This window comes from Pangasianodon hypophthalmus, chromosome 12 (assembly GCF_027358585.1).
Source record: "Pangasianodon hypophthalmus isolate fPanHyp1 chromosome 12, fPanHyp1.pri, whole genome shotgun sequence".
Classification (NCBI taxonomy): domain Eukaryota; kingdom Metazoa; phylum Chordata; class Actinopteri; order Siluriformes; family Pangasiidae; genus Pangasianodon; species Pangasianodon hypophthalmus.
In genome coordinates this window covers 20950197-20964954 of record NC_069721.1, presented here as the reverse complement: position 1 = coordinate 20964954, position 14758 = coordinate 20950197, and the positions used below count along the sequence as shown (strand labels likewise).

General features: G+C 36.0%; 1 protein-coding gene across 1 annotated transcript; it reads left to right on the top strand.

The window, feature by feature from the left end:
* The first annotated feature begins 1750 nt into the window (after positions 1–1750).
* LOC113527658 (SLAM family member 5-like) lies at positions 1751–13310 on the top strand. Its single transcript, XM_026915672.3, has 5 exons — positions 1751–2040; positions 2448–2726; positions 2974–3204; positions 3334–3480; positions 11854–13310. The coding sequence occupies exons 1-5, from the start codon at positions 1977–1979 to the stop codon at positions 11970–11972; spliced, it is 840 nt and encodes a 279-aa protein (XP_026771473.2). The 5' UTR covers positions 1751–1976; the 3' UTR covers positions 11973–13310.
* Positions 13311–14758: the final 1448 nt, after the last annotated feature.

Below are 14758 nucleotides of genomic sequence, written 5' to 3'. Positions count from 1 at the left end.
TAACTGCACCTCATGCACTTGGTGTGCTAGGAATGCTAGTTCGGACGGAACGGCATACACGGGCAAAATGACCCCTTTTGTTACAAGATTTGCATTGAGCATTTGCAGCAGGACATTGAGAGGAGTTGGCTAAGTGCTTATCAGAGCCACATCTAAAGCAGGACTTACGTGGGGCATGAGTGGTGGCATGAGGCTTAGCTGGGCGATGGGGCTGCTTGTTTGTAGTTTTGTGCGATTTGGAACACACAACCTGCACTGGGATTCCCCTTTCTGAGGCTCCTCTGTCTGAGACCATTTTTTTTAGCTTGATCAGCAGCCACTTCCATCTGCGTTGCAAGCATTACGGCTGTATCTAGTGTGAGGTCTGACTCCAGTAACAGCCTTTCTCTGATACTGTCACTACACAAATGTTCCAGTAACTGGTCTCGTATCATGTCGTAAGCTTTATCTTCAAAACCGCAAGTGGCAGCAAGGGCACGCAAAGCAGCTACATATTGCATGATAGTCTCGTGTGGAAATTGTGCACTTTTTCTGAATGCATAGCGTTCAACGACGACATTGACTTTTGGAGTGAAATGTTTCTCTAATGCACTGATAGCAGAGGCATACGTGTCACGTGTTTCAGGTAGAGCATAGAAAATCCGCTGCCCCTCCGTCCCTAAACAGTGGAGTAATGTAGCTCTTTTGTGGGCATCTGGCCAAGCATCCCCCATCGCATTAATCACTAATAAGTAGTTTTGAAACATCCGCAACCACATGTCGAAAGGCATAGACGGCTCCCCAGGGCAGGGAAGAAACATTGTAGGCGCCGGAACATTCACGGACAGTTATCCTCGTCGCCAATTTGTGGTGTGATGAAAAGGACCGAGGCCAAGGCTAACTCTAAACAATGGGGATTTTATTACAGCAATACCGCCGGACAACCCGAGTCTCTCTGCAATCATCTGAACTCTCTTAATCTCTCTCTATCTTATTACTTATCATGTTATTATAGTACCACCTAGCAGTCATGTGCAGAATCACAGTGTTTCACAGAACACAACAGAAGTCCAACTTCCAAAGGTTTTTTTTCTTTTTTTGTTTTCTTATTTTCTGTTGAAATAATGATAATCAGATATCTAATATCAAAACGGCACATGACTTTAGCTGCATGAGTTAGTCTCCCTCTCATTGCCAAAAACTAAACAATTAAATAAAAGCTAAATATGACCAACATACAACTAAACAAATCAGTGCACCTATTTAAATGAAATATTGAACTTGGACAAGTCAGCAGCAATATTGCTTTGAAAATATTATGATCGTTGGACTGAAAACTTATATATAATATATTTTCATGACTGTTGATTCATTTGGATGTCCCCATTGGTTAGGTTAGAGCTTAGGTTAGCCCATGCTCTGTCTACACTAACACAGGCCCAAACACAATCCACTCATATCCATGTGGTAATGGCTTTGGCCCAGGCAGAATCCAAACTACATTTATTTATTATACTTATATACAGAGATCGTAACAGTGAAAGTATAAGCACAGAGATGAGGCAGTGGATGCAGATGAAATGAACTGAAGCTACAAACAAAATGAAGCACCAGGTAAGTAAAGTAGGGTAGTTAAAGTAGTCAAGACAAAATAAATGAAACGGCAAAAGACAGAATCTTAATATCTTCAGTTTGCACCTTTATGAACTAATCTCAAAATCCATACAGACCCCTATTTCTTGGTAGAAATTAATTGTCTGTGTTTTGCAGTGGTAATCCTTTCAAATCTCTCACAACTGATATTTTCCTGCTAACATTACATATTTCCCAATGGAAAGAGAGGTGATGTACTGCACTCACAAAATGTTTCCAACTAAAGGTGGAGACATTCTGCCATGTTTACTGCACATCTAAGTTTAAGTTGTGCTCTTTGTCTTAACACCCCTCCACCTCAAAACAGAAAACTGAAGCCATTTCCTGGAATTTTTTGAAGAACGATGAACACCAAAGGCAGTGTTACAATCTTATTCCTCTGTCTCCTGACTCTATTGACCTTAACAGGTGGGTCATGATTTTCTGTTTAAATAATCATTTTCGTGTTTTATGTTATCATGGTACGAGACTGATCTTCAATTAGTCTTTATTTGAATTGTAGATATGCCTGCAGAATTTTCGCTAGGGAAATCTGGCTCTTGTGTGCACTTATTGTATTGTGACATTTATTTATTTATTTATTTATTTATTTATTTATAGCATCAGTGAATGTTTTTTCCATGTTAATTTGTCATAAGGTTGTGATTGTGATTGTGATTGCACTAATGGTTTCTAGTAAGAATTTATCAGAAATGTTTGTGTGTTGCATGTCATATTTTAAACATTACATTGGGTTTGACTGACTGTCATATATGCATCAATTTTAAGTGAATTTCATTATGGCTTTAAAATGTCTGTACAAATTTTATCCACAGACTGTAGCAGATGTCACACCAATAAATTAGAAGGGGACAGTCTCACCTTTAAACTGACTGACACGCAGCTTAAGGATAATGATCGATTCACTATAAAAAAAGATGATAAAATAGTAGTACCCAAAAGGAATAGGAAACAAAAGGGACCGGGGATTGTGAAAGATAAGTTCCTGGAGCTTCAACCTGTGAAACTGAGCGATTCTGGGACATACAATGTTGAGGTTTTTGATGTGAACGGCAACACATTAAAATCTTACTCAGAAAGCGTCTGTGTTTATGGTAAGACATTTGGGATTATAAATGCTATTTTACTGAAAATATCTTTCTCACTTTTAATGGATGTGATGAAAATTTATACTTATTCACATCACAAATTTAGATCTCTTACACCATATCTCCAGTGCAATATCATTTAATTTTAAAATAATGCTTAATATTTACTATTGAAAATACATACATGCGAAATGATTTATAATGCTGAATACGGCATGAATATCCTCATGATGCTGTCCTTCCCTTTTACCAGCAAAAGTCCCCAAGCCAAGAGTGACTATTACATGTCAGAATGAGAAGGTTGACTTCAGATGTGATGTTGAAGGTGGCAAAGGTCTATCTTTCAGCTGGTACAAAAATGGGGAAGATATAAAGATGAATGTATTAAACTTCTCAACAAATATCGAGGAGAACAAATCAAACTATACATGTACTGCACAGAATCCAGTTCATAAAAGCACAAGTGATCCAGTGGAAGAAACATGTAAGTATTTTTCATGCATCTTTATTTTTCAGCAGTTTCTATATGGATCTTAAACATTTATCTCTTGAACTGATGATATTATGCTATACAATCTCATTAATGAAAGATAATGATTGGAATGTTGCTCAGGTTTCAAGTCTGCTACACTCTTTGGCCTTGACTTTTGGATCATGGTGGGCATCTTAGCTGGTGGAGGAGGTCTCGTACTGGTATTGATAATTGTGCTGGTGACTGTTGCCTGTCGTGTCTGTAAACGCAGAGAGAAACAACACCGAGGTAAGTTTACTCTTGACAACTGTGAAATGATGATTATTTCCTATAATTATTATTTTTTTTAAAAATCATTCAAATTATTAACCATCATACACCTTCCTAAATTAAAACATGAAACACAATTTCCAACTACTGTCTTTGGGTCATGCATTCTAAAGCATAACATCAACTTCGCTTTACAATTAGGTTTCACATACAATATTACTGTATGAGTGGATAAAGTGAAAACCAAGTTATAATGCTAAAACCACATGCAATTTAGGCTCATACTGATTTATGAGAATGGTCAAGGTTTCCATCACTGACCTGTTTATTCTTTGTAATGAGGTCTCATTAGTTTTCCAGCTGTCTGTCAGAATCACTGTTAGCTAGTTAGCTTTGTTAGCTGCACAGGAGTTGAAAGAACAATGTCATTAATTGCATGTCCATCCCACCCAGAAGTAATACATTTTTACACCTTGGAAAAGTGCTACCAATATTTATTCTAGTTTTACTGCATTTCTCTTTAATTTTTTTATAGAACAGTTTGATTTTTTTTGAAATTCAGAGAAATTCAGAGGTTTTCCTCAGATGTAGTGCTTGGAGTTCAACCCAAATTTTGTCTCATAAGACCAGAGAATCTTTTTCTTCATATTCTTGGAGTCCATTAAGTGCCTGCCATATACCTACTAATAAGTAGTGGCTTCCATCTACCTACTCTACCATAAAGACCTGATTGATGGAGTATTTCTCTTTGGACACAATACTCCAATACTTACACAGTACAAGTATGATGTCTGATATCGTTGGCTTTATGTATAGTGAAATATTTACATATGTACAGTATAGCAAGCATAAAGCTTATATACACAAGTCACAAAGCTAGCATAAAGCTGCAGAATACTTATGCTGCATTCAAGACCGAAAGGGAACAGGTAAATTTCTGAATTCCCAGCAGGAAAGATCCACTTGAATGGCTCTTCAACTCGTAACTCCTACTTGAAAAGTCGGAGTTTATCGAGAGCTTTAAGGTTTTTAAGCAGTCTTTTGAGTTTCTGTTTATATTTGAAATGGCTAAATACTGGATGATACTTTAATAATTGATATGTTAACTCACTTTCTGTGAGATCTTTTGATCAAACTGTTCTTTAATGTAATTTTTGGTGCTATTAACAGTGAATTACCACATCCACTTTAAAATTAAGCACTAAGCAAGCAACTCTTTAATTCCAGTTTGATTACAGAGATTACATCAAACCTTAATGATGCCTTACAATCATTACACCCAAGTAGAACTTGATTGATTAAATGTTTAAAAGTAGCAGGGGAGTTCTGCATTCCAAACAGCATCACAGTATATTGAAAAAAGTTACTGGGTGTAACCAAAACAGAAATGTCAGATGTTGCTCGGTTAATGGAACTTGCCAATAACTTTTGAGTCGGTTTAACTTGGTGACATACCCACATTGTCAGCATAGTCATCAATGTAAGGAAGATGGAAAGACTCAGGTCAACTGATAGCATTTTCTTTTCTGTAAGAAAAATGGGCTCTCCCATCTGTTCTCCTGGGAGCTAACAGACAAGGTGCAATCCAAGCACTGGAATTATGAACTGCAAAACCATTAATAATAATTCTGAACCTTCTTCTGCATGAGTATAAACTTAGCTGGATTGATACTGTGTATATGGTGCTTAATTGGAGGATAGCCCTGCACATCTATATAATGTATAAGAACACATATTTGTCTAAGAATATCATAACCAAAAACTTTTTAAAATTCTCAATAAGGTACCTCAAATCATTACAATCTCTTTCAGGAAGATGAGAAAGGTAAGACCACAAATCACCTAAAACCTCAGTTAGACAGAGTTAGGCACATGGTACAGAAGATTCACTAAGCAAAGGCCCATCATCAGCTAGACATGAGTAGGGAAGGCTGGACCTTACATATACCCTACTGATCCTGTCTGGAAACATAGGGCTTCAATATGTTGACAATGCAAACTAGTTTTCCATTTCCTATCAGGGGTTTGGACTACATATTCAGTTTCCCCAAGCTTTGACTCAATTTGACATGGTCCTGAAAGTCTAGCTTGCAAAAATGTACCAGGAAGGGGAAGCAAAACTAAAACTAAGGCTGGTACCTTGCAGGCTTGTTATAGTGGGCTTTTATTTTGGACTGAGCAGAGGACAGGGAGGACTTAGCATTAAAAAAGCCTGAATGCAAGCACTCTTTGAACTGACATAATCAAGCAGCAAGTTTCTGGCAAACTGACATCTATTCCTCTAAAAAAAAAAAAACTATACCGCGAAGGGTCCTCATACTGAATGTCCATATACCAACTCAGCCTAGCTAAATGAACAACAAATAAAGCTAGAGGAATGCTTTCATCTCAGTCTTTTCTTGGCTCAATGCAATACTTTCAGTGCATATATTTCTGAATTTGACTAAATCATTCTATTGCTCTTTGGGATTCGAGGTGGTATGCGCTCAATGCACTATTCTTTATGCAGACTTGCTGCAGAACTTGTGTAAAGATCTTTAACATAAACTTTGAACCTTGGCCTGTTTGTACAAGCTTTGGAAACCCAAAAGTAGGAAATAAATTGAATAATGCTTGGAAGATGGATTTTGCACAAAAACCCACATCCCACCCAGAAGTAATACATTTTTACACCTTGGAAAAGTGCTACCAATATTTATTCCAGTTTTACTGCATTTCTCTTTAATTTTTTTATAGAACAGTTTGATTTTTTTTTAAATTCAGAGAAATTCAGAGGTTTTCCTCAGATGTAGTGCTTGGAGTTCAACCCAAATTTTGTCTCATAAGACCAGAGAATCTTTTTCTTCATGTTCTTGGAGTCCGTTAAGTGCCTGCCATATACCTATTACTAAGTAGTGGCTTCCATCTACCTACTCTACCATAAAGACCTGATTGATGGAGTATTTCTCTTTGGACACAATACTCCAATACTTACACAGTACAAGTATGATGTCTGATATCGTTGGCTTTATGTATAGTGAAATATTTACATATGTACAGTTTAGCAAGCATAAAGCTTATATACACAAGTCACAAAGCTAGCATAAAGCTGCAGAATACTTATGCTGCATTCAAGACCGAAAGGGAACAGGTAAATTTCTGAATTCCCAGCAGGAAAGATCCGCTTGAATGGCTCTTCAACTCGTAACTCCTACTTGAAAAGTCAGAGTTTATCGAGAGATTTAAGGGTTTTAAGCAGTCTTTTGAGTTTCTGTTTATATTTGAAATGGCTAAATACTGGATGATACTTTAATAATTGATATGTTAACTCACTTTCTGTGAGATCTTTTGATCAAACTGTTCTTTAATGTAATTTTTGGTGCTATTAACAGTGAATTATCACATCCACTTTAAAATTAAGCACTAAGCAAGCAACTCTTTAATTCCAGTTTGATTACAGAGATTACATCAAACCTTAATGATGCCTTACAATCATTACACCCAAGTAGAACTTGATTGATTAAATGTTTAAAAGTAGCAGGGGAGTTCTGCATTCCAAACAGCATCACAGTATATTGAAAAAAGTTACTGGGTGTAACCAAAACAGAAATGTCAGATGTTGCTCGGTTAATGGAACTTGCCAATAACTTTTGAGTCGGTTTAACTTGGTGACATACCCACATTGTCAGCATAGTCATCAATGTAAGGAAGATGGAAAGACTCAGGTCAACTGATAGCATTTTCTTTTCTGTAAGAAAAATGGGCTCTCCCATCTGTTCTCCTGGGAGCTAACAGACAAGGTGCAATCCAAGCACTGGAATTATGAACTGCAAAACCATTAATAATAATTCTGAACCTTCTTCTGCATGAGTATAAACTTAGCTGGATTGATACTGTGTATATGGTGCTTAATTGGAGGATAGCCCTGCACATCTATATAATGTATAAGAACACGTATTTGTCTAAGAATATCATAACCAAAAACTTTTTAAAATTCTCAATAAGGTACCTCAAATCATTACAATCTCTTTCAGGAAGATGAGAAAGGTAAGACCACAAATCACCTAAAACCTCAGTTAGACAGAGTTAGGCACATGGTACAGAAGATTCACTAAGCAAAGGCCCATCATCAGCTAGACATGAGTAGGGAAGGCTGGACCTTACATATACCCTACTGATCCTGTCTGGAAACATAGGGCTTCAATATGTTGACAATGCAAACTAGTTTTCCATTTCCTATCAGGGGTTTGGACTACATATTCAGTTTCCCCAAGCTTTGACTCAATTTGACATGGTCCTGAAAGTCTAGCTTGCAAAAATGTACCAGGAAGGGGAAGCAAAACTAAAACTATGGCTGGTACCTTGCAGGCTTGTTATAGTGGGCTTTTATTTTGGACTGAGCAGAGGACAGGGAGGACTTAGCATTAAAAAAGCCTGAATGCAAGCACTCTTTGAACTGACATAATCAAGCAGCAAGTTTCTGGCAAACTGACATCTATTCCTGTAAAAAAAAAAACCCTATACCGCGAGGGGTTCTCATACTGAATGTCCATATACCAACTCAGCCTAGCTAAATGAACAACAAATAAAGCTAGAGGAATGCTTCCATCTCAGTCTTTTCTTGGCTCAATGCAATACATTCAGTGCATATATTTCTGAGTTTGACTAAATCATTCTATTGCTCTTTGGGATTCAAGGTGGTATGCGCTCAATGCACTACTCTTTATGCAGACTTGCTGCAGAACTTGTGTAAAGATCTTTAACATAAACTTTGAACCTTGGCCTGTTTGTACAAGCTTTGGAAACCCAAAAGTAGGAAATAAATTGAATAATGCTTGGAAGATGGATTTTGCACAAAAACTGCAGAGTGGAATAGCTTCTGGATATCTAGTAGTGGGGCAAATAAATGTCAACAGATGCAGATGACCAGATTTTGATTTAGGCAAAGGACCAAGACAATCCATAAATACAAATTTAAATCGCTCTCCCACAGTGGGTATGGGATGTAATGGAGCAGGAGGTAACATGTGATTAGGTTTTCTACCTACCTGGAATATATGACATGACTTATAATGTTGGACAACATCTGACTTCAAACCAGGCCAACAGAAATGTTGGAGTGTGTGGCGATATGTTGTATTTATGCCTAAATATCCAGCCAAACAGTAATCAATGGCAAGTGCTAATATGCAGTAGGACTGATAGGAGTCCACTTCCTGATAAACACACCCTGATCTAGGAGAGCTTTCCAGATTGCGAAGCATATGTAACTGTACAGGCAGGAAGTACCAATGGAAACTGCTGATATAAACCATTCTCTTACACAGTTAGAGAAAGCTTATGTGTTACTTCAGGAACAAAAAATATTTTACTTTTACTCCACCAGCTCAATCAGTTCCCAAGATAAAAGACACACCCTCCACTCGAAGTTGCACACTGTCATGCCAGAAATTTAGGTGAGAGAAAAGAAACACGCAATCTTTGAAAGAGAGAAAGTCAACTTTCTTTACTCAGGATCCTGGAGAGCAGTTTCATACAACACCGAAGCATATGTAAAAGGCTCTGAAGATAGGGGAATTTAGAGCAAAATTATATACTGTTCAAGACGTGACTATCTGATCAGCTGCACAAAGCCTCTGGGAAAATTGGCCACAAAACATCTGGCATCATTCCTAAAGCTTTGTACAACAAGCATGACAAAAACTCAACTTATCACATGAGGTCAGACAAAAGCTTGTGTAACTTTCTTCAAGAATTATCAAGAATCAAGGTTCCTCTTATCATTTTCTGACATTGCATAAAATCGTATACATAAATCATACTTTGTGGCCTTCAAACAGGAACAGAATGTGTACAATCAGCACAGTTGTCTTGTTTCCTCTTTCCACACAAGCACACAGACTGGATCATTACAATTCATGAAACATTTTCTGGCTCATACTCACATTATTTATAACAAAACCAAAGACTGATGATGCATTGATTAACCACAGAATTGATGAATAAAACAAAATCACCACAACACGTATGCTGACTTTTACCTTTCCAGGAAATATTTCAGAGTGCATATAAACAGAATGAAATGGGAACTAACTACAGTGCAATTCTATACATCGAACAACAATGTCAGACCCCCAGTATGTCCCATCAGAGTAATTGAGCACACTCTCCAACATAAAAGACTGAGCACCTGCTGTATCTCTTAAAATAATGACCAGCTGTTTATCTTTCGTGTCACTGAACATAGAGACAGACACGTAAATCCAGAATTATTGTTGGGAGCTAGGCAATCATCATTGTTATCAGACAAGGGAGGAGACTGAACTAAAGCTATCTCTTTACATGAAGGTGACTGCTTCCGACCAGTTTTGTGACAATAAAACCGTGAACATGTCTCAGTTGGCCAAGAAGAAGCACCAGGGTTTTGAAGCTCTTTGGATGCAAGACTGGATTTGCAAATAGAACTGGTCATTCAGATACACAAGAAGTCTCTATGGGAGGCTGTTGTTAAATGCTTCCAAAAAAATATTAGCTCCCAAAACTTCTAAAATTATTAGTTTTTGTAGCTTTAGACCATTTGTCAAACAGTTTTCCCTCAAGTTAGTCATTTTGATGCAAATGTATTGAAACATTCAATTCAATATTATTTATATAGCACTTTTAACAATGGGCATTGTGACAAAGCAGCTTTACAGAAATCCATATGCACATGTAGATTTAGATCCATAATGAGCAAACCAGAGGCAACAGTGAGGAGGAAGAACTCATGAGACGACATGTGGAAGAAACTTTGAGAGGAACCAGACTCAAAATGGAACCCATCCTATTCTGGGCTACACTGGGTAGTATGTTTATGAGTCATTACACTTCCACAAGTGTAGACTATAAAATTTGACAGTGCTGAGTGTGTCGAATGGATCTTCAGTGCAAGCATTGGTATTATCTGGGTGCTTCACAGCATCCAAACATCTCATTTTACCAAAACCCAGATCTGCACCTCCACATGAAAGAAAAACGATTAACAAAAGGGTTGATTAAACAATCAGGTTTTCAGCCTAGACATAAAGATTGAGACTGTGTCTGAATCCCAAACACTAAATGGAAGGCTGTTCCATAATTTATGGGGGGGGGGGGCTTTGCTCCCTGCTTTAGCCTTCATCATTCTAGGTACTAACAAAGAACCTGCATCTTGTGCTCAAAGCACAAGCATGACAGGTTATAAAAGACCAAAAGTTCACTCAGGTACCTGAGCTTGGAGCTTATTTATGTACCTACTGGAACATGCAGCTAGAAAGGTACTACAATAGTCCAACCTAGAGGCAACAAATGCACATGTACAGAGCAGCCCATCCTCCTTTCAAACGGCAACACTTTTTGTCTTAATTGAATAATGGGTCTTATTTCTCTTAATTTATAGATTTGTGGTAGATTTCTTTAATTTATTTTTATATATAATATTTGTTTAATTAATGCCATTATAATGACAGGACTGAATTTCACAAAATTTTCATGACATTAGTGCATGTAATTGAAATACAGGGTTTTAACTCAATGATATTCTTAGTCCCTGACCTTGTGAAGAAATGTGATTTTGGTAGATACTACAAAGCACTTCTGTTAGTTACTGTAGATCTGTTAAATATTGTAATTAATATATCTTATATTATCTAATATTAATATAATTATACTTATATAATTGTAAATAAATAAGCAAGCAATTTAAACTCAACAGTATAATCCGTATATATAAGTTTAGTAGTCCATGACAATTGGATGATTTGACCCTAATCAGTTGAGGTTTATATTCTTATAGTCTTCTTTTGTGTAAATTTACACACACAAGTACAATATGAACATTTTTCTGAAATTATGGGATTTTCATATATACCAAATTTCTTGTGTAAATGCTCTTATCAATGATTTATGAGTAAATCTATTCATATCCTTCATAAAAGAGGCCCAAATGACAAATAGAAATTTGGGAATATGTACATATTTACATAGATACACATAGAAAAAGTTACATATGTATTTTTTGTATGGTTTCGTGTGTTATCTTGCACTCCCCTATACCTTGTACCCACTGTATGTTGTCTGTGTAGTATATTTATTGTTCATTACGCAGTTTTAGGAGCTGCGACATCTCATTTCCCTGTACCTTTGTACTAGTTATGAATGCACATGTGACAAATAAACATTTGAATCTTGAAAACATTTTAACATTTTAACATAATAACACAACATAATCATCTGGTAATGATTATTGAGTAATTTATAGAAAAATGTAGATGCAGTGCTATTGTAGGTGTATTTTACATGTAGATGTATTTTGAAAATTTCCATGACTGTATTTATTCATGAAGGATAAATATATTTTGTATTAATAAATCCTGTGACCTTTTCTATGTAAAGTGGTGTTCCGTCTGAGCAACCTCCATACCTCTCCACCTCCTGGTTACCAAAAATCAAAGCACACCACTAGGGGGCGACTTCCACCAATACCCCAACCCAAGGAAAATGGCACAAATTAAAAAGCATGAAACCGTTGTGATACTGCCAGGAGAGAATACACCACTCAGGTAAAATGCACCTGCAACATCCTAAGAAACTGGCCCATGCTGCTGTCTTTTTGCATCTAGACTAATGCTACATTCATGGCCAAGTGGGAACTGGGAAGTTTCCAACTCCCAAATTCCCAGTAGGAAAGATTATTTTCTTGTGTAAATGCTTCTATTGTAATTCCTACTCATATGGCTCTCCAACTCGTAATTCCTGCTCAGAAATTCAAAGTTTTTTTAAGCGCTCTGACTTTTCTGAGTTGCAGTTTCATGATATCATGTCAACGACATGCTCATAGTAAAAAGTAAGACCAAAAAAAATTTAAGTGTGATTTAAAGGTCTTTTAAATCTGAGTTTCTGTTTATATTTGAAATTGCTAAATGCTGGGTGATACTTTGATAATTGAAATATTAATTTGCTTTCTGCAAAGTTTTTTATAAATCAAACTTCAAAATTTCTTTCATGTAATTTTATTATTAACAGCAACTAACCAAACAACTTTTTAATCCTAGGTTTTTTAAGTATATAGCCTAATAGTTTTTCTGATATGCAGTTACATAAGCTGCAACGTTGTAAAATAAACTAATAAAAATAGCAGGACAAACTGATACAAACTAAACACTGATCTCATGCACTCAACTCCTCGGTTGAATTTCTTAAACATCTTATTATTGTAATTGCTGTAAAAATTGACTTATAGAATGCTACTCAGGCTAACATCTTAATATGCAGTGAATTTTATTTAGTCTACTGTGTTCATACAATATTAGAATGATATTAATGATGAATTTGGACAATATTCAACTCCTGTTATTGTAAATCCAATTTACTGATGCCATGATGAGTTGTGCTACAAATACATAACACTGTAAACGAGTCATTCTTTTTCTTTCAGTGTTTACAAAAGAAACAGTTTTCCTTCACAAGTACATAGTCAGTATGTGTTGGGGAGTTTTGTTTTATTAATGTCAAGAAAGCTTAAACAACTTCTGTAAATTCAGAAACTACCAATGTTTGAATTTTTTCATATGAATTTTGTTGGCACATTAAAGGTGGAATCAATCTGGCCTGCTTTATCTTGGTTTCATTTATCACATCATTAAAAACCTGCTATTTTATCAGTGGTGTGTAGACTCTTTTATATCCACTGAACATCTACATAAAAGATGTTTCTTTGAGTTGTATAACAGTTGTGTTACTTTGCCAGTACAACTGTAATGAGAAAATTCTTTTGGTTTCAGTGAAAACTATGAAGTAGCCTCGTCGATGATATGTGTAAACTTACACTTGATTAAAAAAAAGCAAAAATATGCATGACGTTACATGGAATGTATGAAGTAATTTAAATCATCAATGAGTAATTTAACACAAACCAAAAATGTTACCATTATGTGAAAATGGAGGAACTCTGTAAAAAATGGCTGTAATTCCTAAACGGTTAATGCAATATTTTTGTTAAACCCCTTGAATTAAAGCTGAAAGTCTACGCTTCAGTCACATCTTGACTGCTTCATTTCAAATCCACTGTGGTGGTGTACAGAGGCAAAATTACCAAAACTGTGTCACTTTCCCAATATTTATGGACCTGACTGTATAAATACTATGTACTATACTATATATAAGGTACTATATATAAATAAAGTTGTTATTATTATTATTATTATTATTATTATTATTATGTTGTTGTTGTTGTTGTTGTTAAGATGATGCACAGTGTTTCAAATCTACATCTGAATAAGTGGAAAAGGATTCCTCCACAACCAAGAAGTTTAGTCCTTCTTGTTACTAATTTGTATTCCTCAGATACCCTTAAAATATACTTTAAACAGAAAGGAAGCAGTTGAAGAAAATCTTTCAGACATTTGATCTTCGTCTGCTGCTGACAAAGATAATTCTATGTAAATCCTACAAACATCCAGCTGCTCATTCTTGAGATATCACGAGTAATGTCAGACAGATGTGCAGATGGACAGATGGCTGGATGGACGCCCTGATGGCAAAAATCATACATAGCCATACATCATACATGGGCCTTGAGTTCCTGAAAATGAATGTATAAATAACACATCTATGATGTACAGGAGGTAAGCTATTGAAAAAAAACTATTTAAGACTATTTACTTTTTTAGACCTGTTTGGTTCAGTTCCAACAAGAATGTCGGATGGAAAACCTGAAAACATAACGAATATGTTGGTGCATATTTGGTCTGCTGTTGCGCCCCCATTACAGAGATCATGATTTATGATCATGATCATGCCTGGATTTACACATCTTACTTACTGAACTCTTCACTGATTCAGTCTCTGTTCTGTTATGGACAGTATGACTGATTCTGAATTGACACATTTTATATAAATCAAATTAAATCCTTGGGCTTCTCTTGACTCTTCACTTGATACAGCAAAACCCACTAAATGACACCTACTGTGGGTAGCTACTTCTTATCGTCTGCTTATTTCCTGTGTGTAGGGAATATGTGATATTCTGAGCCAGACTTGTGCATAGCTTTGGGCCCCGAGCCGATGGTGGCTCCCAAATTAATCAAGCTATAAATAAATATTTAAGATTTCAGCCCAAAAATCAGAATATTCTAAAAAAAAAAAAAAAAAAGATTGACATTGTGGCCTTCTGATATTAATTATCTCATTGTCATGTAAATGTCTGGTAACAAAAAATATGATTGCACAAAACAAAACAAAAAAAGAACTTTGGAAGGTGGGCTTCTAAATATTATTATTATTATTATTATTATTATTA

Excerpts from the sequence above, each read along its gene's own strand:
- LOC113527658 (XM_026915672.3), top strand. The coding sequence starts at position 1,977 with ATGAACACCAAAGGCAGTGTTACAATCTTATTCCTCTGTCTCCTGACT. Across the intron at positions 3,205-3,333 it reads TGATCCAGTGGAAGAAACAT|GTTTCAAGTCTGCTACACTC; the intron begins GTAAGTATTTTT and ends AATGTTGCTCAG. Across the intron at positions 3,481-11,853 it reads CAGAGAGAAACAACACCGAG|TGGTGTTCCGTCTGAGCAAC; the intron begins GTAAGTTTACTC and ends TTCTATGTAAAG.